This window comes from Bufo gargarizans, chromosome 3 (genome assembly GCF_014858855.1).
Source record: "Bufo gargarizans isolate SCDJY-AF-19 chromosome 3, ASM1485885v1, whole genome shotgun sequence".
NCBI classification, from domain to species: Eukaryota; Metazoa; Chordata; class Amphibia; order Anura; family Bufonidae; genus Bufo; species Bufo gargarizans.
The window spans coordinates 4143688-4169779 of NC_058082.1; the positions used below are offsets into that span (position 1 = coordinate 4143688).

Sequence of the window (26092 nt, forward strand, 5' to 3'; positions counted from 1 at the left end):
GAGAGAAATATCTTGGCAAAAGACAACTTTGTATATAAAAAATGGGAAAAGTTGTCTTTTGCCGAGATATTTCTCTCACCCAGCATGGGTATATGTAAAATGACACCCCAAAACACATTCCCCAACTTCTCCTGAGTACGGCGATACCAGATGTGTGTCACTTTTTTGCAGCCTAGGTGGGCAAAGGGGCACACATTCCAAAGAGCACCTTTCGGATTTCACAGGTCCTTTTTTACACATTTTGATTTCAAACTGCTTCTCACACATTTGGGCCCCTAAATTGCCAGGGCAGTATAACTACCCCACAAGTGACCCCATTTTGGAAAGAAGACACCCCAAGGTATTCCGTGAGGGGCACGGCGAGTTCCTAGAATTTTTTATTTTTTGTCACAAGTTAGCGGAAAATGATGATTTTTTATATTTTTTTTTTTCCTTACAAAGTCTCAAATTCCACTAACTTGTGACAAAAAATAAAAAATTCCAGGAACTCGCCATGCCCCTCACGGAATACCTTGGGGTGTCTTCTTTCCAAAATGGGGTCACTTGTGGGGTAGTTATACTGCCCTGGCAATTTAGGGGCCCAAATGTGTGAGAAGTAGTTTGAAATCAAAATCTGTAAAAAATGGCCTGTGAAATCCGAAAGGTGCTCTTTGGAATGTGGGCCCCTTTGCCCACCTAGGCTGCAAAAAAGTGTCACACATCTGGTATCGCCGTACTCAGGAGAAGTTGGGCAATGTGTTTTGGGGTGTCATTTTACATATACCCATGCTGGGTGAGAGAAATATCTTGGTCAAATGCCAACTGTGTATAAAAAAATGGGAAAAGTTGTCTTTTGCCAAGATATTTCTCTCACCCAGCATGGGTATATGTAAAATGACACCCCAAAACACATTCCCCAACTTCTCCTGAGTACGGCGATACCAGATGTGTGACACTTTTTTGCACCCCAAGGTATTCCGTGAGGGGTATGGCGAGTTCATGGAAGTTTTTATTTTTTGTCACAAGTTAGTGGAATATGAGACTTTGTAAGAAAAAAAAAATATAATAATAATAAATCATCATTTTCCGCTAACTTGTGACAAAAAATAAAAAGTTCTATGAACTCACTATGCCCATCAGTTAATACCTTAGAGTGTCTACTTTCCGAAATGGGGTCATTTGTGGGGTTTTTCTACTGTCTGGGCATTGTAGAACCTCAGGAATCATGACAGGTGCTCAGAAAGTCAGAGCTGCTTCAAAAAGCGGAAATTCACATTTTTGTACCATAGTTTGTAAACGCTATAACTTTTACCCAAACATTTTTTTTTTATCAAAGACATGTAGAACAATAAATTTAGCGAAAAATTTATATATGGATGTCGTTTTTTTTGCAAAATTTTACAACTGAAAGTGAAAAATGTCATTTTTTTGCAAAAAAATCTTTAAATTTCGATTAATAACAAAAAAAGTAAAAATGTCAGCAGCAATGAAATACCACCAAATGAAAGCTCTATTAGTGAGAAGAAAAGGAGGTAAAATTAATTTGGGTGGTAAGTTGCATGACCGAGCGATAAATGGTGAAAGTAGTGTAGTGCCGATTTGTAAAAAAGGGCCTGGTCACTAGGGGGGTATAAACCTGTGGTCCTTAAGTGGTTAATTCCCTCACTGGAGCGTGATCGTAAGATGCGCGAGTACTAGCGCACGCTGGTAGACGCGCTGCTGGTGGCATTACCACCTGACAGCGGGGGCACAGTGGAAGCACAAGGCGAAGGCAGAGGACAAGGAAGAGGTCGCCAATGCAGCTGGGGCACTGCCAGCACCTCAGATGGCAGGGTTAGCATGGCCGAAATGTGGAAAAGCTTTGTCAGCACGCCACAACAACCAGCACCACCAGCTGATATGGAACGTCTTAGGGCTCTTTCACACTTGCGTTGTCCGGATCCGGCATAGAGTTCCGTTGTCGGGGCTCTATGCCGGAAGAATCCTGATCAGTTTTATCCTAATGCATTCTGAATGGAGAGAAATCCGTTCAGGATGCATCAGGATGTCTTCAGTTCCGGACCAGAACATTTATTGGCCGGAGAAAATACCGCAGCATGCTGCGCTTTTTGCTCCGGCCAAAAATCCTGAACACTTGCCGCAAGGCCGGATCCGGAATTAATGCCCATTGAAAGGCATTAATCCGGATCCGGCCTTAAGCTAAACGTCGTTTCGGCGCATTGCCGTATCCGACGTTTAGCTTTTTCTGAATGGTTACCATGGCTGCCGGGACGCTAAAGTCCTGGCAGCCATGGTAAAGTGTAGTGGGGAGCGGGGAGCAGTATACTTACCATCCGTGCGGCTCCCGGGGCGCTCCAGAGTGACGTCAGGGCGCCCACACGCATGGATGACGTGATCGCATGGAGCGCATGGGGTGCTCTGATGTCATTCTGGAGCGCCCCGGGAGCCGCACGGACTGTAAGTATACCGCTCCCCCGCTCCCCACTACTACTATGGCAACCAGGACTTTGATAACGTCCTTGCTGCCATAGTAACACTGAACGCATTTTGAAGACGGATCCGTCTTCGAATGCTTTCAGTTCACTTGCGTTTTTCCGGATCCGGCGTGTAATTCCAGCAAATAGAGAACACGACGGATCCGGACAACGCAAGTGTGAAAGAGGCCTTAGCAGGAGGCAGCATTTCACCAACATGGTGGAGCAGTATGTGTGCACACGCCTACACGTACTGAAGCAGCCATTGTTATACTGCAGCGCAATTGCTCATGTTTGTATTTTGGATATTTCACACTCTTTACTAAATTAAATTAAAACCAAAAACCTGTGTTGGCTATCTCGTCCTCCTCCACCGCCGCTTCCACCTACACCGCTACGTCCACCGCCTCCTCAAACTCCTACTCCATATGGAACTCCACATCATAAATCCATATTATTTTTTTTTGTACGTGTTTTATTTTATATAATTTCACTACTTTGTCATTAACATTTTCGGGTGAAATTCACAAATTTTTGGGTGTATAGTACCACAGCTATACCTAGTAGATCGGTAAAAAAATAAAAATAATTGTCAGTTACATTTTATAAAGGAAAATGTCTCTGGTTATCTTATGGTAAATCCTCGGCGCTGAGAGCCGCAATGAGTGACCTGGGTTTTTGTAACTTATCCAAAGTTCAGTCAAGTAAAAGAGACTGCGCTGCCAAGAGGATATTTCTTTTCTTTTCCCTTCCTTTCACAAACTTCTCTCCTCGGACTTAAAGTAAAATCTGGGTTTTCACCAGGTTCACAGGATGTAACATAATCCTCCTCGGAATCTACAAGTGCCTGCAGAGTGCAAATAGGAACTCCATATGGTGAAGTACTGCCACTGTGTTTTACAACCGCAGGGAGATAATATACTCACAAGATTCCATTCACAGTGTGCGTATTCATCACCACTTGTGTCCCCGCAACTCCATAGGCTTCAGAAAGCCCTTTCTCCTGTATCCTTTGATCTTCTCATAGATCCCTGTTTTCTCATAAGCCAGAAAAGTGAGGAGGATAGTGAAGCACTTCAGGTGAATATAATAAATGATAATAAATATTCATTTATTATACTCATAAGATAAAAAATATAACAAGCATTCTGATCAGCCTGAACAGACGCCCGACCCGGGTTTCGCCACAACGCTTCTTCAGGAGCTCTGATTGCAAAGCCGAAAACTGCTATTCTTTATCAGCAACTAATCCCACCCCCATATACAGTCATGTGAAAAAATTAGGACACCCTTTGAAAGCATGTGTTTTTTTGTAACATTTTTAATAAAAGGTTATTTCATCTCCGTTTCAACAATACAGAGAGATTAAAGTAATCCAACTAAACAAAGAAAACTGAAGAAAAGTATTTTCAAGATCTTCTGTAAATGTCATTCTACAAAAATGCCTATTCTAACTGAGGAAAAAGATAGGACACCCTTGCCCCTAATAGCGAGTGTTACCTCCTTTGGCTGAAATAACTGCAGTGAGACGGTTCTTGTAGCCATCTACCAGTCTTCGACATCGGTCTGAGGAAATTTTACCCCACTCCTCAATGCAGAACTTTTTCAGCTGTGAGATGTTTGAGGGGTTTCTTGCACGTACAGCCCTTTTCAAGTCACCCCACAGCATCTCAATGGGATTCAAATCTGGACTTTGACTTGGCCATTCCAGGACTCTCCATTTCTTCTTTTTCAGCCAATCTTTGGTTGATTTACTAGTATGTTTTGGGTCATTGTCATGTTGCATGGTCCAGTTCCGCTTCAGCTTTAATTTTCTAACTGATGGTCTCACATGTTCTTCAAGCACCTTCTGATACACAGTAGAATTCATCGTGGATTCTATGATGGTGAGCTGACCAGGTCCTGCTGCAGCAAAGCAGCCCCAAACCATGACACTTCCACCTCCATGCTTCACAGTTGGTATGAGGTTCTTTTCTTGGAATGCTGTGTTTGGTTTACGCCAAACATGTCCTCTGCTGTTGTGTCCAAATAATTCAATTTTGGACTCATCTGTCCAAAGAACATTATTCCAGAAGTCCTGGTCTTTGTCAACTTTATCTCTGGCAAATGTCAGTCTGGCCTCAATGTTTCTCTTGGAAAGCAAAGGTTTCCTCCTTGCACACCTCCCATGCAAGTTAAACTTGTACAGTCTCTTTCTGATTGTAGAGGCATGTACTTCTACATCAACAGTAGCCAGAGCCTGCTGTAGTTCTCGAGATGACACTTTAGGGTTTTTGGAGACCTCTTTTAGCATCTTGCGGTCTGCTCTTGGGGTGAACTTGCTGGGGCGACCAGTCCTGGGCATGTTGGCAGTTGTTTTGAAAGCCCTCCACTTGTAGACTATCTTCCGGACAGTGGAATGGCTGATTTCAAAATCTTTTGAGATCTTTTTAAATCCCTTCCCAGACTCATAGGCTGCTACAATCTTTTTTCTGAAGTCCTCTGACAGCTCTTTTGCTCTCACCATGGTGCTCACTCTCACTTCAACAGTCAGGAGCACACCAAACTAAATGTCTGAGGTTTAAATAGGGCAAGCCTCATTCAACATGCAGAGTGACGATCTACTAATTATGTGCACCTGGTGTGATATACCTGTGTGAGATCTGAGCCAATTTAAGAGGGAATACATGTGAGGGTGTCCTATCTTTTTCCTCAGTTAGAATAGGCATTTTTGTAGAATGACATTTACAGAAGATCTTGAAAAGACTTTTCTTCAGTTTTCTTTGTTTAGTTGGATTACTTTAATCTCTCTGTATTGTTGAAACGGAGATGAAATAACCTTTTATTAAAAATGTTACAAAAAAACACATGCTTTCAAAGGGTGTCCTAATTTTTTCACATGACTGTAAATCTTCACTCCCCATGTAAAACAAATAAAATAGGAGCATGCTCTATAAAACTTGCTAAAAATATATATAACAGTTATTTCCTAAACCAGTCCTGCGCATACGTCCATAATGCCTTTCCTTTTACATTTCTTCTATTCATTAAATTCACAAGGTTACAAAGTCATATACAAAAAATCGCACCGACATCTCAGTAGATGTTCAGACCTGAGGCAAACATCGTCATTTCTCACCTTAGACTATACAAGAATTGACATCGCATTCAGCATTAAGGCCTTTCGGTTGGATAGTGTTCAGACAGTACATCCAATTCACTTCTCTTTTGTTAATTTTAGTTATATAATCTCCACCTTGAGCCGACTTATCCACCAATTCAATTCCCATAAATTTTAACCCTTTGGGTTCTTTTTGATGCCATAATTTTTAGTGCAAAGAAACCTTTTTTGATGTTATAAATATGCTCTTGCACCCGGGTCATCAAACTGCGTGTGGTCCTTGCTATATATTGGAGGCCACAAGGGCACTTCAGCATATAGATCACCCCCACGTGCCCTTGTGGCCTCCAATATATAGGAAGGACCACCCGCGGTTTGAAGACCCGTGTGCAAGAGCATATTTATAACATCAAAAAAGGTTTCTTTGCACTAAAAATTATGTCATCAAAAAGAACCCAAAGGGTTAAAATTTATGGGAATTGAATTGGAGGATAAGTCGGCTCGAGGTGGAGATTATATAACTAAAATTAACAAAAGAGAAGTGAATTGGATGTACTGTCTGAACACTATCCAACCGAAAGGCCTTAATGCTGAATGCGATGTAAATTCTTGTATAGTCTAAGGCAGGCATCTCAAACTCGCGGCCCTCCAGCTGTTACAAAACTACAACTCCCAGCATGCCCAGACAGCCTACGGGTATCAGCCTACAGCAGGGCATTGTGGGAGTTGTAGTTTTGCAACAGCTGGAGGGCCGCGAGTTTGAGATGCCTGGTCTAAGGTGAGAAATGACAATGTTTGCCTCAGGTCTGAACATCTACTGAGATGTCGGTGCGATTTTTTGTATATGACTTTGTAACCTTGTGAATTGAATGAATAGAAGAAATGTAAAAGGAAAGGCATTATAGACGTATTCGCAGGACTGGTTTAGGAAATAACTGTTATATATATTTTTAGCAAGTTTTATAGAGCATGCTCCTATTTTATTTGTTTTACATGGGGAGTGAAGATTTATATGGGGGTAGGGTTAGTTGCTGATAAAGAACAGCAGTTTTCGGCTTTGCAATCAGAGCTCCTGAAGAAGCGTTGTGGCGAAACCCAGATCGGGCGTTCTGTGCAGGCTGATCGGAATGCTTGTTATATTTTTTATCTTGTGAGTATAATAAATGAATTTTTATAATCGCACACCTGAAGTGCTTCACTATCCTCCGCATTTTTCAGGCTTATGAGAAAACAAGGATCTATGAGAAGATCAAAGGATACCGGAGAAAGGGCTTTCTGAAGCCTATGGAGATGCGGGGACACAAGTGGTGATGAATACGCACACTGTGAATGGAATCTTGTGAGTATATTATCTCCCTGCGGTTGTAAAACACAGTGGCAGTACTTCACCATATGGAGTTCCTATTTGCACCCTGCAGGCACTTGTAGATTCCGAGGAGGATTCTGTTACATCCTGTGAACCTGGTGAAAACCCAGATTTTACTTGACCCTGGTTTCACACCTAAGCGTTTCTCAATCGCGCGTTTTTAGGCACGTTTTTTGTAATAGTAAACTCGCGTTTGACGCGCGTTTGGGTGATTGACAGCAGTGTTGTCCAAAGAGTCTATGGCCCAAACGCGCGTCAAACGCCCCAAAAAAAGCTCCTGAACTTGTTTATGCGTCGGGCGTTTTACAGCGCGTTCAAACGCGCTGTAAAACGCTCAAGTGTGAACCAGGGCCATAGGAAAGCATTGGTTTTCACGTGTTGAGCGTTTTACAGCGCGTTTGAACGCGCTGTAAAACGCTCAGGTGTGAACATAGGGTTAAGTCCGAGGAGAGAAGTTTGTGAAAGGAAGGGAAAAGAAAAGAAATATCCTCTTGGCAGCGCAGTCTCTTTTACTTGACTGAAGTTACATTTTATGGTGAAATTAACACAATTTTGGGTGTATAGTACCACTGCTATACCTAGTAGGCCGGTTAAAAAAAAATAATTTAATTTACATTTTCGGGTGAAATTCACCAATTTCGGTGTGTATAGTACCACTGCTATACCTAGTGTTACGGTAAAAAAATAAATAATTTTTTTGCGAAATAAACAAATGGCGAAATAAACAAATTTTTGGTGTATAGTACCACTCCTATACCTAGTTGACAGCTTGATAAATTTCAATAATTTTTCTGTTACATTCTTGGGTTGACATTATACAATTTTAGATGTGAATAAACACCTGCTCTGCATAGGTGACAGGGAATGAAATTTTATAAATTATTCAGTAATTAATGCGCACCACATCCTTACATTCAATGCGTAAACTTTGAAAAGTTGTCACACTTTTACACTTTAATAATTTCTCCCATATTTCAACTGTATAATTTTAAATTTGAAAAAAATGAATCCTCCCTTGGATGTGGTCTCTCTTTTTCTCACGCTCCCTCTCCGGCCTGGAACCCTGATTCCCTGCCACCCGTGATCACCATGGTAGGCGCATAAAAGAACATCGAAAGTTGATAGAGAAGATATCAAATTGGATCGTGAACATCACGGGGACGTGCGACATGGTGGGACAGTAAGTGTGCACACGCCTACACGAACTGACTGACAGGGGTCAGCCCCTGCAACTTCTGGGTCTCCAGATTGGGCACATGGCCTGAGCTTGCCCTTTACCCCTTGGAGGTGCTAGCCTGCCCTGCAGCCAGTGTATTGTCCGAACTTGTGTTTAGCATGACTGGAGGGGGTTATCACAGGTTATATTTCCCAATGTTTTGGGGTGTACCCTAATTGTAAAAATAAAATTTAAAACCAAAAACCAGTGTAGGCTACCTCCTCCTCCACGGCCGCTTCCACCTACACCGCCACATCCACCGCCTCCTCAACCTCCTACTCCATATGGACCTGGTCCTCCTAGATCAAGATTTTATTTATTTTTTTACGTATTTTATGTTAAAGTCATTTCCCTATCCACATTTGTTTGCAGAGCACTTGCCATGCTCTTAACCACATGTTGACGCCATTTGCAGCCCTCTAGCACTTTCCATGACATTTTTACAGCCATTTTAGTGTTCAAAAGTTCGGGTCCCCATTGACTTCAATGGGGTTCGGGTTCAGGGTCAAGTTCAGGTCAAGTTCGGGTCCCGAACTCGAACTTTTTTCCGAAGTTCGGCCGAACCCGAACATCCAGGTGTCCGCTCAACTCTATTAATGACCACTTCCCTTTTCTCAGCTGTTGCTCAGTGGTCATCACTTCTACCCTTTATAGTCTGACCCCACCCTTCTGACTATGCGGTAGATAGCTTTATTTGGGTTTGGCTGAGCTAGTGTGAGGTCGTCTCTGGTGTTCCAGTTCGTCCATCTATACAGAAGTTAAGTGTTGCGTTTGTGTTTTGTATTATTCCCTGTTGTTGTATCTGGGCCTGAGACAAAGACTTCCATTCGTCCATCTGGGGAGGAATGGGTTGTCTCTGGTCCTAACCTCTTCCAGGGCCTTATAGGGAAATTAGTGTGGCTGGCGCAGCACTATGAAGTTGCTTTTGCGCTGTGGCATTAGAAAAATTTTGATATCTCTAACTTTTTAGTCCAACCAGACTGTCTGTTACTCTGTAAGTTTTCTAGCACCGTTCTATGGAAACAGTTGGTTTCAAGAGCACACCAAATGCTTGAAATAACTTCTTTATTAACTTTAACTCTTCTTCATAACACTGCCGCCTCCGCCGCACCTAGTCCATGTACAAAACACGTGTTGAATAAAGTATCACAAAATGGCGGTATGCATAAGATGATGGTTCAACTGTTCAATCTTGTCATTCAACATAAAATGGTGGATATATTTCTCTCTTGAGTAAAACTATATAAGAATCTGCTCAGCTCCTCCTGCTCTAAACTATGAGCGGTTTTATTATAATAGGTCTATATAAATCTCACTTACCTTTGAGTTGTGGGGACATTTGGTGTCCATGTTCATCCAGCAGGATTTGCTCCACCAGAGTGTCACCTAATAAGAAATGATACAGACGTCATCAGTGCTGGATGTACATTATACAGGGACCGGACGAGGTCTAATGGTCCTAAATGTACAGCTGTGAAATAGTGTCCACGTCCCCCATACTGTGCATGGTCACATTTTGGTGGTCATTGTGTGTCCTGGCATTGTGATAGATACTGTATGGTCATTACTATGAGGGTGCTGTAGTATTATAGCGCCATTCATTCCATGGCGCTGCAGATATGATAAGGGGTATACATACAGAATAGAAAACTATTTCAATAACCATGAACAAGACAAGTTACAGACTGGTACAGAAGGAGAGAGGACCCTGCCCGTGAGGGCCTACCATCTACAAAAGGGGTGCATAACCTAGGGCCCGGGGGCCACATGTAGCCCTTGATACCATTCTGTGCGGCCCCCAACCATGTGGTAACAGACATGTATGTCCACGTTTTGTGGCTGCTCAGATGTATCTTTCACGTATTCTCCCATTGGATGGGAGTACTAGAAGTGTAACTAGACATTAATGATATGGACTGCATGTTCAATATGCCATAAATATAGTATTTCAGTTAGTAATACCCCTTTAAGTTTTATTTTCGGCCCTTCGAAGAGGTTCAGGCTGACAATGTGGCCCTCAACCAAAAAAGGTTGTGCACCCCTGATCTACAAGGTATGGGAGAAGGACACAGTAGGAGAGAGTGAAGTTGGTCATGGCGGTATAGAGGCAGCAGGGTCACTGGTTTTAGGCTTGTCTGAAGAGGTGGGGTTTTTCAGGTTTATTTTGAAGATATTCACTGTAGGTGAGAAAGGTCTGAAATGTTGAGGTAGAGAGTTCCAGAGTATGGGGGCTGCACGGGAGAAATCTTGGAGGCGATTGTGGGAAGAGGTGATAAGGGGAGAGGAGAGAAGGAGGTCTTGTGAGGATCGGAGATTACGTGTGGGGTTGGGAAAGTAGCTCAGAGATGTATGGAGGGGACAGGTGTCACGAGGGTGTCAAGAACCACGCCTGACTACGTTATACCCGGGGTCAGGAAGTCGCAGCGGTTGGCTGCGCGCTCTATGTAGATAGGGCTGTTTCTTTATGGTAGCTTTCTGGGTTTGCTTTGCAAACCTTTTTGGCTCATTCAGGGATCCGTAGCTCCTTCTCCTCAGCTGTTCCTTGTCCAGCACTCCCAACCTCCTTATATTCCCCTCTCCCACTTCTCTGGTTGCCAGATATAGAGCTTCCTGCCTGGACTTCTATACTGACCCACTGGAGTTGTGTTGCTGCGTTCTCTGGTTGTTGGTCCAGAACGTTTACCTCCGGATCCCTGTTGGACCTTTTTGGTCTGCTGTTGTCGCCCACCTGGGTTTATGCGTTTGTCTGTATTGTCTGTCCTCTCCCTGGTGTTTTCCTCTTAGTGTCAGTGGTGCGGACTAGCGATCCCACCGACCCGTTCACTACCGAGGGCTCATTGTAGGGAAAGCCAGGGTTTAGGCACGTGATCGGCGCACGGGTGAGGAACCCGTCTAGGGACGTCAGGGCAGTCAGGTGCCAGCCGCAAGGTGAGTCAGGGGTCACCACCTTTCCCTCTCTCTTGGGCAGGGCTTTCCCTTCTCCCTCCCTGTGCGTGACGCCGGTCATTACATTATATCTGGCCCTTATTTTGTGTAGGTAAAAAAAAATTATAATAATTTTTTTACCTACTTAGAATCCAGTATGGATCCAATTGCTGCTCTGTCCAAGCATTTTCATGGCCTGTCTTTGGAGGTGGCAGGATTAAAGGCGTCGATCCTCCAGCAACAGCAGCAATTACTACTGACCGCAAGCCCAGCGGTTGCTACAGGTAACCAGGTTGTTGCGGAACCCAAGGTTTCTCTCCCTGACAGATTTTCTGGGGGAAGGGACAAGTTTTTGACATTCCTTGAGGCCTGTAAATTATATTTTAAACTGCGCCCTTACTCCTCTGGTAATGAAGAACAGCGGGTGGGGGTTGTTATTTCCCTGCTGCAGGGGGACCCGCAGTCCTGGGCGTTCTCTTTACCTACTGATTCCCAGGCTCTTCGGTCAGTGGATGAGTTTTTCGGGGCCTTGGGTCTCATATATGACGACCCTGACCGAGTCGCACTGGCTGAATCAAGATTACGGAGACTCCTACAGGGAGAGCGGCCAGTAGAGGAGTATTGCTCTGACTTCCTTTGGTGGGCTACGGATACCCAATGGAACGACCCGGCTCTCAGGAGTCAGTTCTGCTCTGGGTTATCCGAAAGGGTTAAGGATGCGCTTGCGTTATATGAGACCCCCTTTTCCCTTGATGCAGTTATGTCCCTTTCTATCCGAATAGATAGACGCCTTAGGGACAGGTTGAAAAAACCGGAGCAATTGGTAACCCCTCCCAAGCAGCAGTTAGTCTGTACGGACTTAGGCGAGCCTATGCAGCTAGGAGGAACCACTCGTCAGGTCCGTCCTCCTGAGGTTCGCCGTAGGCGTGGGGTTTGTTTTTTTTTGTGGGGAGAGGGGTCATTTCATTAATGTCTGTCCTTCTTTCCTCAGAAACAAAAGACCGTCGGAAAACTACTAACCCCAGGCTGTGTGGAGGATGTCAGCCGGGGGGTATACGTTTCCTCCATACGAACATCGCAATTTGTTTTGCCAGCGGTTATAGTTTTTGGTGTTAAGACGGAGACTATTTCTTTCTTTCTAGACAGTGGAGCAGGGGTAAATTTGATAGATGCCCATTTTGCCCGCACTATGGGTTTGTCTCTCTGTACGTTACAGAGACCTATTCCCATATTCGCTATTGATTCTGCTCCTCTGTCTCAGAGAAACCTCACCCACATTGTTCATAATTTACACCTTCGGGTAGGGGACCACCATAACGAGATGCTTTCATGTTATGTTCTGGAGGGGCTTCCCACTCCGGTGGTGCTGGGCCTTCCCTGGTTGGTAGCGCACAATCCAGTGGTGGATTGGCAGGCCAGGGAGATATCGGAGTGGAGTGAGCAGTGCAGAGAAAATTGCTTAAATAGCAATTGCTTAGTCGCCTTTATAACTACCCTAGCTACATTTATTTCGGATTTTGAGGACGTTTTTTCTGAAAAGGGTTGTCAGAAGTTACCACCTCACCGTCCTTATGATTGCCCGGTTAACCTTATTCCCGGATCAAAATTACCCAAGACCAGGTTATATAATCTTTCGGGTCCGGAGAGACAAGCCATGAAAGATTATATCTCCGAGAGCTTGGCTAAGGGACACATCAGACCCTCTTCTTCACCCGTGGCTGCAGGGTTTTTCTTCGTTAAAAAGAAAGATGGGGGCCTGCGTCCTTGCCTAGATTTTCGCGAATTAAATCGGATAACCATCCGAGACCCATACCCTCTTCCTCTCATTCCTGACCTGTTTAATCAGATTGCAGGTGCTAGGTGGTTCTCCAAACTTGATCTTAGGGGGGCCTACAATCTGATTCGTATCAAGGAGGGGGATGAGTGGAAGACAGCTTTTAACACCCCTGAGGGGCATTATGAAAATCTAGTTCTGCCCTTCGGTCTGACCAATGCTCCTGCCGTCTTTCAACATTTCGTTAATGACATTTTTAGTCATCTAATCGGCAGGTTTGTGGTAATATACCTAGATGATATTTTAATTTATTCGTCTGATCTGAGAACACATGAGGTGCATGTCAGACAAGTACTGCAGGTCCTACGGACGAATAAATTATATGCTAAAATTGAAAAATGTGTCTTCGCCGTTCAGGAGATACAATTCCTAGGTTATTTTTTTATCTGCTTCAGGTTTCCGTATGGATCCTAGGAAGGTCCAGGCAATTTTAGATTGGGATCTTCCTGAGAACCTCAAAGCACTGCAACGGTTCTTGGGCTTCGCAAGTTTTTATAGGAAATTCATTCAAAATTATTCAGTTATTGTAAAAACCGCTTACTGACATGACTAGGAAGGGGACTGATTTTTCTAAATGGTCTGACGCCGCTAAAATGGCATTTTCCTCTCTAAAAGAGGGGTTTACCTCGGCACCTGTACTAGTCCAACCTGATGTCTCCCAGCCTTTTATTGTTGAGGTCGATGCGTCAGAGGTGGGAGTGGGGGCGGTGCTGTCTCAGGGTCCGTCTCCTGGCAAATGGCGTCCTTGTGCTTTCTTTTCTAAAAAACTATCTGCAGCAGAAAAGAACTATGATATTGGCAATAGGGAACTATTAGCTATTAAACTAGCGTTTGAAGAATGGCGTCACTTTTTAGAGGGGGCAGTTCACCCCGTCACTGTGATTACGGACCACAAAAATCTTCTGTACCTCGAATCAGCTAAGCGTCTCACCCCTAGACAGGCTAGGTGGTCGCTATTTTTTACCAGGTTTAACTTTGTCATTACCTATCGTCCTGGGGCAAAAAATACCAAGGCTGATGCATTATCTCGTTGTTTCCCTGGAGGGGGTAATGTGAGTGATCCGGTGCCCATTCTACAAAGAGGAGTGGTTGTTTCTGCGGTACACTCTGTTCTGGAGGGGAAGGTGTTAAAGGCCCAGGGGGATGCCCCGGTCTCTTGCCCCTCAGAGAAATTGTTTGTACCGTTGAACCTGCGTTTCGAATTATTAAAGGAACATCATAATTCGGCACTTGCTGGGCACCCGTGTAGTAAAGCAACCTTGGAGCTATTGTCTCGTCGTTTTTGGTGGCCAAGGTTGCGTCAGGATGTATTGGATTTTGTGTCTTCTTGTTCTACCTGTGCGCGCGCAAAAGTTTCGCATACACGTCCTGCAGGGTCTCTATTACCACTCGTCATTCCCAATAGGCCATGGACACATCTGTCAATGGATTTTATCACTGACTTACCTTTGTCTGCAGGTAAAACAGTTATTTTGGTAGTAGTGGACAGGTTTAGCAAGATGGTACACTTCATTGCGTTACCCGCACTACCTAATGCTAAGACTCTTGCTCAGGTATTCAACAGTGAGATCGTGAAGCTTCACGGGGTCCCCTCCGATGTTGTTTCGGATCGGGGAACCCAGTTTATTTCTAAATTTTGGAAAGCTTTTTGTTCCCGTTTGGGGGTACACTTGTCATTTTCCTCAGCTTTCCATCCTCAGTCGAATGGACAGACTGAGCGTACCAACCAAAACCTTGAGACATATCTAAGATGTTTTGTGTCTTAAAACCAAGAGTTGTGGTCATCATATTTACCGTTAGCTGAGTTTGCCATAAATAATCGTCGTCAGGAATCCACTGGCAAGTCACCATTTCTTGGTGCATATGGTTTTCATCCCCAATTCTGTACTTTCAAAGAGGGGGGGTCTTCTGGGGTTCCCGAAGAGGAACGGTTTTCATCATCTCTTTCATCGGTATGGCAGAAGGTGCAAGTTAACTTGAGGAATATGGGAGGTAAATACAAATGCATGGCTGATAAGAGACGGTCGCCAGGTCCGGACCTAGGAGTGAATGACTATGTGTGGTTATCTACTAGGAATATTAAATTAAAGGTTCCCTCTTGGAAACTGGGTCCTAGGTTCATTGGTCCTTACAAAATTATAGCCATCATTAACCCCGTGGCTTTCCGCCTGGAGCTACCTCAGACTTTTAAAATCCATAACGTCTTTCATAAATCGTTACTCAAGAAATATGTTCCACCTCTAGAACCGTCACCGCTGCCACCCCCTCCTGTTGTTGTAGATGGTAATCTATAGTTTCAGATATCCAAAATTGTTAATTCTCGTCTGGTCCGCCGCTCTCTTCAATATCTGGTGCATTGGAGGGGTTACGGTCCTGAGGAAAGAATGTGGGTTCCTGCGTCTGAGGTAAACGCTGACAGGCTAGTTCGGGCTTTTCATGCCTCTCATCCTAAGAGACCTGGTCCTGAGTGTCCGGAGGCCCCTCGTAGAGAGGGGGGTACTGTCACGAGGGTGTCAAGAACCACGCCTGACTACGTTATACCCGGGGTCAGGAAGTCGCAGCGGTTGGCTGCGCGCTCTATGTAGATAGGGCTGTTTCTTTATGGTAGCTTTCTGGGTTTGCTTTGCAAACCTTTTTGGCTCATTCAGGGATCCGTAGCTCCTTCTCCTCAGCTGTTCCTTGTCCAGCACTCCCAACCTCCTTATATTCCCCTCTCCCACTTCTCTGGTTGCCAGATATAGAGCTTCCTGCCTGGACTTTTATACTGACCCACTGGAGTTGTGTTGCTGCGTTCTCTGGTTGTTGGTCCAGAACGTTTACCTCCGGATCCCTGTTGGACCTTTGTGGTCTGCTGTTGTCGCCCACCTGGGTTTATGTGTTTGTCTGTATTGTCTGTCCTCTCCCTGGTGTTTTCCTCTTAGTGTCAGTGGTGCGGACTAGCGATCCCACCGACCCGTTCCCTACCGAGGGCTCATTGTAGGGAAAGCCAGGGTTTAGGCACGTGATCGCCGCACGGGTGAGGAACCCGTCTAGGGACGTCAGGGCAGTCAGGTGCCAGCCGCAAGGTGAGTCAGGGGTCACCACCTTTCCCTCTACCTTGGGCAGGGCTTTCCCTTCTCCCTCCCTGTGCGTGACGCCGGTCATTACAACAGGTTGTGGACGGCCTATTGTCTACTTGTTAGTATTTTAAAGTATTCCCTGGGCAATGGGGGGTCAGAAGGGAATGGCAAAGTAGTAATGGGGGAGAGGTGGATTAGCCGGGCAGCAGAGTTGAGAATATATTGGAGGGGTGCGAGGGTTCTAGATAGAAGGCCACAGAGGCGTGTGTTACAGTATTCTAGGTGGGAGATGATGAGGGCATGTAGAATTTTGTTTGCAGACTCATGGTTGAGGAATGTGTGAATTCAAGAGATATTTTTGAGTTGGAGGTGGCAGGTAATGTGCTGGTTGGTGATGGGCTTGGATGTGCAGTTTGTAGGACTTGTGAGGACTTGGTTGACCGAGGAGTGTGTGTAGCCATTGACCATGAAAGGTCTGTTGGGGGGGTTGAATGAGATGGGGAAACATGATAAATTCTGTTTTATCCATGTTAATTTTAGAAAGCGAGAGCAGAAAGAAGATATAGAAGATAGGCATTGTGTGATTTTTGATAGTAAGGTGGTGATGTCTGGAAAAGAGAGGTAAATGTGTGTAGCATAAAAGTGATACTAAAATCCATGGGACTCCATGGCCGAAGGTGTAGATTGAGAAGAGCAGGGCTCCTAAGACAGAGCCTTGAGGGACACTAACAGAGTGGGGACGAGATGAGGAGGTGGTGTGAGAGTGGGAGACACTAAATGTCCAGTATGTGAGGTATGATGTGATCCAGGAGAGGGACAGGTCCGTGATGCCAAGAGATGAAAGAGTTTGTAAGAGAAGGAAGTGGTCGAGGGCAGGGGCAGTTTGGCAATGTATTGTACTGGGAAACTTCCCGGCCGTCTGGTGGAGCCCAGCTATTCTTTTAAACGCTTGAAGCCAGCGCCAATACACATACCGGCGGCTGCGCTGACTGACAAAGATCCCGACTGCTGCGCTGCTCAGTCTCGACTGTCTGACACATCCGATCCGGGGCTATAAGTGTGTGTGGAGGTGGGTGGTGGTTGATGACGTGTGGTGTGCGCAGTGTCAGGGATCTACCGAGTGACTCAGTCACTGCCTGCCAGCCCTGCTGCACTACACTGACTGGACTTACTATGGATGGGGCTCGACCCCCCGGGTGTGTGAGATCTCTCACCTCGCTGCCGCTCCGCCCCTAGGCTGCCCGAGTGAGTTTGACACTTCCAAGTGTGAAGTTCCACACAAATGAGATTATGGGGCTGGCTGGCGTGCGCGATGTCGGCTAAACTATTCAGACATGGCAGGCGCCGGCCCTAGTGATGTGGCCCTGTGCATGCTGCCTGCATGCTGCTGTGAGATGTGATCTGGACAGTAGGGTGGAAAGGCGTTCCTCTGTAATGGTGGAGAAGCAGGTTTGGGGGGGAAGAGGAATGAGTAGTTGTGTAGAGGGGCTGTGAGGACTGTAGACTGAAGTCTGTGGCATAGTCCTCAGCTGAGATGAGGGGTGAGGGTGGAGGCACTGGGGGACGGAGAAGAGAGTTACAAGGGTTAAAACGTTATTTAGGGTTGTGAGAAGATATGATGTGAAGTAGGTCTGTTTTGCAGCAGTGAGTGCGGACTTGAAGTTGAGAAGAGATTGTTTGTATGTGATAAAGTATATAGAGGCATTGTGGTGGTCACTATGAGGACACTGTGATGGTCACTGTATGTGGTGGTCACTACATGAGAGGCCCTGAAGCCTCATCGGCAATTGCGGCTATCATTTATATATGTTTGACATGTTCACATTGGGTAACTTTTGGGCTATTTTTTTTATATCACCTGTGGCTCGTTTTAGCATCAAATCCGAAGTCAGACCCAAATCAATTCAGGCCACAGGCAAACTTCAAACTCGGGATCAACCGATTATCGGATTTACCGATATTATCGGACGATATTCATGATTTTCAAAGTTATCGGTATCGCCATCTAATGTTGCCAATATGCCGATAATGCGACCAGCGCACGTGTTGCCTCAGCAGCACAGGAGGTAAGGAGGCAGTGTCTCCCTCCCCCTGTGCTGCTGCTGCCACCAATGAGAGGAGAGAAGGGAAGAGGAGGGAAGGGCTGTGGCCACTGCGCCACCAATGAAGTTAACTCATTCATTCAAATTGAACACAAGGCGGGAGCTGGCTGCAGAATCATATAGCCGCACCTGAGGGGTTAACTGCCGCGGATCGCAGCTATCTCTCATAGAGGTCGGGTGCGGCTATATGATTCTGCAGCCAGCACGCGCCTCCTGTATTTAAATTAATGGGCGAGTTATCTTCATTGGTGGCGCAGTGCACCCCCCTCCACAAACTCCAGCATTAAAAACATTGGTGGCGCAGTGCGCCCCCAACCCCCACCAGTATTAGTCATTGGTGGCAGTGGCCACAGGATCCCCTCCTCCTCATTGGTGGCAGTGGCAGCTTCTGATCGGAGCCCCAGCTGTGTAATCCTGGGGCTCCGATCTGTTACCATGGCAGCCAGGATGCTACTGAAGCCCCGGCTGCCATGGTAAGCTCCCTGCTGCCGTGTGCACAGAGCACAGGGCAGCAGGGAGAGTGTGAGGTCCTATTTACCCTAATAGAGCTCTATCAGGGTGAATAGTACAAGGGTTCTAGCCCCTAAGAGCGCTAATAGTTATTATGTTTAAAAAAACATAAACACCAAAATATTAAGTATAAATGAAAAAGAAAGATTAAAAAAAAAACATTAAACGTTAACAATAAACTTGTTCATTTAACAGCACATTTATGTAGGAATTTTTTATTTTTTTTTCAAAAATGAAAATTCACAGAATATTGGTATAAATTATCGGCTATCGGCCTGAAAGTTCACAGGTTATCGGTATCGGCTCTAAAAAATCACTATCGGTCGATCCCTACTTCAAACCTCAGACTAAACTCCAAAATCGGTTCAGAACCCTAATAAATCCAGAGGGAGATCTTTATTACTGTGGACAATGTAAGTCATGAAGACCTCTATTTCATGGGTGACACGTCCCATACACGATGTTACCTCTATGACGGAGTTCCTCCAGTACAGCGTCCAGGCCGGGGGAACCATGATCCTTCCGTAATACATACAGACTGACCCACAGTCCTATCACAGCTTCTCTTCCTAGGTGACATATATCCTGTAGTAAAGTCTGCGCCAATCTTCTTCTGTCATGTTCTAGACTCCGGTATTTCTAGAACCCAAAAAAGACGAGACATAAGGTGCGTTATACACAGATACATAACACAAAGGGTTAAAACACTGCAGATACTACATGTCTGTCTTCTCTGTAATGTGTTGTCCAGAGAAAGAGAAATCTATGGAATAGATGCGGAGAAAATCCTTCCTGAATCCACAAGTAACAATCAGATTATTTCCAGGATGTAGTGACCCCTAATGTACATGTGCGGGGGAGGGGATAAATCCCCCACAATACTGGATTATACACTTCTGGGGGGTTCTCCATCAGATATGAGCTGCTGTCTGTTATTAAACTGGAAGTTGTCCAACATCTTACTCTGACATATGAAGCACAATTGTCATTCAGCCTCTTGTAGACAGCAGGATGGTGACAGGAATGTCGCGCAGGGGATGTGGATCTGCTGTGTCACTTGAACAGATTTGGCTTGGGGTAACTCCTAATAGAGGTATCTAAGCAGCCCCCCTGGTCTTCACCCTTTAACCCCTATACAGGGGAACCACCAGGCCGCTACCTCCTGGAGTAGTCTCTGTTCAAGTGATTGCTGACACACAGGGGTCAAGAGATGCAGAGGCAGAGCACTGAGCGATCAGGCAAGACTGTAGTCGGGGAAGGCCAAGGTCAGGGCAGGCAGAGTTCATGTAATCCATTAAACAGTATGAGGTCAGGGCAGGCAGAGTTCATGTAATCCATTAAACAGTATGAGGTCAGGGCAGGCAGAGTTCATGTAATCCATTAAACAGTATGAGGTCAGGGCAGGCAGAGTTCATGTAATCCATTAAACAGTACGAGGTCAGGGCAGGCAGAGTTCATGTAATCCATTAAACAGTACGAGGTCTGGGCAGGCAGAGTTCATGTAATCTATTAAACAGTACAAGGTCAGGACAAGCAGCTCATGGTCAGAATGAATATCAGGTGGAGGTCAGGTCAGGCAGTGAAGGGTCAAATCTGGAAAAACGGGCAGAAGTCAGTACACAGGTAAATAGACAGAGTATATTGCATCTTTGCAGGAATCTAGTCACTAGAAACCATTGTTCAGAGGCTCTCTCCTGTGGGAAGGCTTCTTAAATACCCTAGGGAGGTCTTCCATAAGTTGGAGTAGATGATATGCGTGCGTGGTGCATGTGCCCCTTCAGGTATGGAGAAGCATGGCCATAGATATTCAGGCTGCATCCTGGATGGAGTAAAGAGAAGAACTACTCCAGAAGTTGGAGTCCTCAGAGTAGGAGGAGAGAAATGTTTGTGAGTCCAGACCTCTGGCATCCAGGAGCTAGAAGGCAGGTGACCACAGCGATAGCCATGCCCGCCAGAAGGAGCGGAGCGGTAGCGGGCATCAACCACCACTATAAAAATTATGTAAACTGTGCCTGTAACATGTGATATCACTTGGGGCATTTATATACAACACCGGCGGCTCATGTCCTCTCACCTCAGTATCCGGGAGATTTCGGGAATGTAGCTCACTCAGAAGTGGTAGAAGACTCATGTTCTCCACAATGTGGAGCAGATCATCCTGGAAATATTCATACGTCATCCTCAGGAAGTGATCTTCACACTGACGGAGCTGCTGGTAGAACTGCCGGGTCTCATCATCTAGGAAACGGAGGGGACACAAGAATGAAGTCGTCTAGGACATGGAGGAGACTGATGGCAGTTTATGTGGAATATTCCTGTCCTGGAGCATTTTACAGGTTTCCACTAATGAGAAATCCACAACCTCCTGTAATTCACCAGCACAATCCCTGCAGGACACATTCACCGGAGACATCTTTACATTGATTTCAGTATTTCTAGACATGTAGATACATGGCAGATGTCACTACTGGTGAGAAGCGAGGGGGACGCTCCCCTTATTCAAGAGAGAGAACCAGTCTCAATAATACACTGCCATAATACACTGCCCTCAGAGGGTCAGTGGTTCTGTCAATACAAAATTGGGCTCCCGGTATCTGGTTTGGTGGGTACACCTCTGCATCTGCCTCATGTATATTTCGCTTTACTGTGACTGTGCCTGAAGATGTGGTTAGCTTCATGTCACACTTGCTGCATGCTATTGGACAGGTAACTTTTCTGTAGCCATCTCAATATTATCACAGGCAGGATGACAATGATAGGTATTACCTCTGTATAGATAACACAGGATCCAATATTTTCTCTACAGATAATGGCTACGACTGTCTATTGACTATAAACGTCCTATGGGCGGTCATTTATCTCTGAATGGACGTTCTGGAACGTCCATTCAGAGATGGCAGCTGCACGCTAATCATGCAGCTGCCGAGCGGGGGGGGCACTGTCACCCCAGAGAGAAGGCAGGGACAGTTCCCAGGTGTCCCTGCCTTCTAGATCGCTGTTTGCACAGCGCTCAGTGAGCGCTGTCTATACAGTGCAAGAAGAGCTATGCGCTTCCTGTCCCGGCCGGTGGTCATGTGGCCGCCGGGGCCAGGGGAGTGCAGGAGCTGTCCGGTCTTCCACAGACCTCGATCAGCCCTGCACTGACGCTGTACACTGGCCTGGGCGGGGCTAATCTCTGTTCATTTGAATTAAGCTTAGCCGCGCCCAGACCAGTTGATACTAGTCGTGACGTCACTGGGTCAGCGGTAAACAGCGAGAAGGCCTTCTCAAACAGCTGATCGGCGGGGGTCCCGGCTGTCGGACCCCCGCCGATCAGATGCTGATAATCTATCCAGAGGATAGATCATCAGTTTAAACAAACTGCAGAACCCCTTTAAGTTAAATGTGCCCCAGAGGTCTTGTATGAACTTATGGGGGAATGCAAAGTGTAAAATAAAAAATATAAAAAAATAAAGTATTTTGTAAAAAAAAATAAAAAAAAAGGTTTCACGTGTAAATTCCCCCCCCCCAATTAGGTAATTAAAAAAAATAGAAAAAATAAAATAAAATAGACATATTAGGTATTACTGCGTCCGTGACGCAAAATGGTACCAATAAAACCATCACCTCATCCCGCAAAAAAAGAGCCCCTACATAAGAAAATCGCTCAATATATAAAATAAAAAAAACTATAGTTCTCAGAACATGGAGACATTAAAACATAATTTTTTTGTTCAAAAAATGCCATTATTGTTTTAAAGTGAAATAAATAAAGAAAGTAGACATATTAGGTATCTCCGCATCCGTAACAACTAACTTTATTTATAAAAATATCACATGACCTAACCCCTCAGATGAACACTGTAAAAAATAAAATAAAAACAGTGTAAAAAAAAGCAATTTTTTGTCACATTACATCACAAAAATTTTAACACCAAGCGATTAAAAAGGCGTATGGCCCCCAAAATAGTACCAATCAAACCATCAGCTCATCCTGCAAAAAATGACACCCTACCTAAGACAATCGGTCAAAAAATAAAAAAAAATATAAGTCTCAAACAATGGAGACTAAAATGTGATTTTTTGGGCTTCAAAACTGCTATTATTGTGTTAAAGTGAAATAAAACAAAAAAGTTAACATATTAGGTATTGCCTCTTCCATAATAACCATCTATAAAAAATATTACATGACCTAACCCCCCAGGTGAACACCGTAAAAAAAAAATTCCAAAAAAGCTATTTTTTGTCACCTAACATCACATAAAGTGCAACACCAAGCGGCGTATGCCCCCCCAAAATGGTACCAATCAAACCGTCACCTTATCACGCATCAAATGGGACATGGCATCTAAAAACCAGTCCAGCAAAATCTGCCTTCCAAAAACCATATGGCGCTCCTTTTCTTCTGTGCCCCTCAGTAGCAGTTTACGACAACATGTGGGGTGTTTATGTAAACCGCAGAATCAGGGTAATAAATATTAAGTTTTGTTTGGCTTTTAACCCTTGATGTGTTAAAGAACATTTTTTATTAAAATGGAAAATCTGCCAAAAAAGTGAAATTTAGAAAAAATGTTCTCCATTTTCCTTTAATTCTTGTGGAACACCTAAAGGGTTAACAAATTTTGTAAAATAAGTTTTGAGTAAGTTGAGGGGTGTAGTTTCTACAATGGGGTCATTTATGGGGGGTTTCCACTACGTAAGCCCCACAAAGTGACTTCAGACCTGAACTGGTCCTTAAAAAAGTTGACTTTGGAAATTTTCTTAAAAATTTTAAAAATTGCTTAGAAAATTCTAAACCTTCTAACGTCCTTAAAAAAATAAATGACATTACCAAAATGATGCCAACATAAAGTAGACATATGGGGAATTTTAATTAATTAATATTTTATGAGGCATCACTATCTGTCTTAAAAGCAGAGAGATTCAAATTTAGAAAACATTTAATTTTTTCAAACTTTAGCATTTTTTTATAAATAAAGATAAAACATATTGACTCAAAGTCACCATTTACATGAAGTACAATGTGTCACGAGAAAACATTTTCTGAATGTCTTAGATAAGTGAAAGCGTTCCAAAGTTATTACCACATATAGTGACACGTGTCAGATTTGGTCAGGAAGGGGGTAAATGGCCGGTCTGGCAGTGGTTAACATAAAAACAGGTAGTTTTCTGATGACACACTCCCTTTAAGGACGCCGTCTAATTTGGTAGTTAATCCTTGGTGACTTTATTTAACTTTTTCCTCTCCACATTTCAAAAGCCATAACTTTTTTGCTCTTCCATCCACATACCCGTGTGAGGGCTTGTTGTCTGCAAGATTAGTCATATTTTTTAATGGTATTATTTTGCGGTGCATCTAATGAACTGCATGAATAAGGCTACTTTCACACTTGCGGCAGTGTGATCCGGCGGGCAGTTCTGTCGTCGGAACTGCCCGCCGGATCCGCCGATCTGCCGCTGACTGAAAGCATTTGTGAGACGGATCCGGATGCGGATCCGTCTCACAAATGCATTGCAAGGACGGATCCGTCTCTCCGCTTGTCATGCGGACAGACGGATCCGTCTTGTACATTTTTTCACGTAATACATTCCTATTGGAAAAAATGCCGGATCCGGCATTCAGGCAAGTCTTCAGTTTTTTTCGCCGGAGAAAAAACCGTAGCATGCTGCGGTTTTCTCTTTTGCCTGATCAGTCAAAATGACTGAACTGAAGACATTCTGATGCAAACTGAACGGATTGCTCTCCATTCAGAATGCATGGGGATATGCCTGATCAGGTCTTTTCCGGTATAGAGCCCCTGTGACGGAACTCTATTGTGAAAGTACCCTTAAAAAAATTATTTGGGGTGATGACAAGAAAAAAAACAGAGTGATTCCACCACAGTTTTTGCATTTTGGGTTTATGGCTATTTATAAAGTTTAAATATTTCTACTTTAATACAGCAAAAATTATTTTTTTTGAAAAAATGTATTTAGTGTGTCCCTTCACCCAGAACATTTTTATTTTTCCACTGACGGACATGTATGAGGCTTGTTTTTTGGGGGATGAGTTTTCATTGGGGCCATTCTGGGGTACGTACAACTTTTTGATAATAGAAAAGTAGAATGAACAAAACTCTGCAATTTTGGCATTTTTATGCAGTTTACCGTATGGGATAAAAAAAATTGATGATTTTATGGTTTACCTTTTTTCATTAATAAACAAGGAAATAAAGGTGTTTGGGTTGGTTGCTTGATTTTTCTTTTTTCCTTTAAGAGTCTCTGTCACCTTGAACAACCCTATTAAATTAGACATACCCCTTGGTGGGGCTCATCATGCTGATTAAAATTATACCTTTCTTTTGTCTGTAGAGTAAACAGCTGCAGAGAAATCTGTGTTTTTATTCATATGCAAATGAGAAGTTGGAGAATCCTTTGAGCACCGCTGTGTAACCCCCTGTTCTCTGCACACTCCCCTTCCTTTTGATTGACAAGGCTAGACAGCAGGCTGAGGGCAGAGCGCTGTCCAAGAGCTGTGCGCTAGCATCTACATATCATATACACTATGTACTATAGCTTCACCACACTGAGATCTGCTCAGAAAGCTCATCTACATATCATATACACTATGTACTATAGCTTCACCACACTGAGATCTGCTCAGAAAGCTAATCTACATATAACTGCTTTATTTACAGGCACCATATATGATCATACAGACACCAGTCATATGTGTTAGCTTATAAACATAGAAAAAACATGTTGTTCTATATGGCAATATTATAGCTTGTGGTATAGTTGTCTACCATGTATGTAGAGGTCCTTAGTTCAAGTCCCAGGAGAGGCTTACATATGGTTTTTTTTTCTGATATTTTTTTTTCTCTTTTATTTAAAACTATATTAAAAGGATATACTATAATAAATCATATATAATCATATACGAATATTAATGATAAAAAAAGGCCTTACAATATTCAGAATAGTGTTTTTTTTTTTTTAAATATAACCTATTACTGGTTTATTCACAGACACAATATATGATTATAAAGAAACCAGTAATATTTATTAGCTTTCTAAAATACATAGACTTTTCTCATGGGAGAATTGTGAAGAAAGCAGTGATATGTAGATTAGCTTTCTGAGCAGATCTCAGTGTGGTGAAGCTATAGTACATAGTGTACATGATATGAAGATGCTAGCAGACAGCTCTTGGACAAGCCTCTGCCCTCAGCATGTCTAGCCCTGTCAATCAAGGGGAAGGGGAGTGTGCAGAGCACAGGGGGTGTTCCATAGCAGCGCTCAGAGGATTCAGCCCTGCCTCCTGGTGCTCCAACTTCTCATTTGCAAATTAATAAAAACACAGATCTCTCTGCAGATGTTTACTCTACAGAGAAAAAAAATGTATAGTTTTAATCAGCATGATGAGCCCCACTAGGCGGTATGTCAGGTTTAATAGGGTTAATCCTGGTGACAGAGCCTCTTTAATACTTTACTTTTTTTTTTACACACTAAACTGCTGTGTATTATTTCAGTGATTGTAAAACTGACAAAATGCCTATTCAGCCCTTC

At 44.0% G+C, this 26092-nt stretch overlaps 1 protein-coding gene across 9 annotated transcripts in view; it reads right to left on the bottom strand.

Annotated features, from left to right (window-relative positions):
• Positions 1-26092, bottom strand: part of LOC122930268 (NACHT, LRR and PYD domains-containing protein 12-like) — a 797118-nt gene that overhangs the window by 158183 nt on the left and 612843 nt on the right. For 2 of the 9 annotated variants that reach the window (XM_044283510.1, XM_044283511.1), the window contains exons 3-5: positions 20640-20803; positions 19033-19204; positions 9456-9521 (exon numbers count right to left, since the gene is read on the bottom strand). The exons of the other annotated variants lie outside the window; for them this stretch is intronic. In XM_044283510.1, coding sequence (XP_044139445.1) covers positions 9456-9521; positions 19033-19204; positions 20640-20803 — 402 coding nt within the window. The remainder of the gene's footprint in view (positions 1-9455; positions 9522-19032; positions 19205-20639; positions 20804-26092) is intronic. 9 annotated transcript variants of the gene reach the window in all.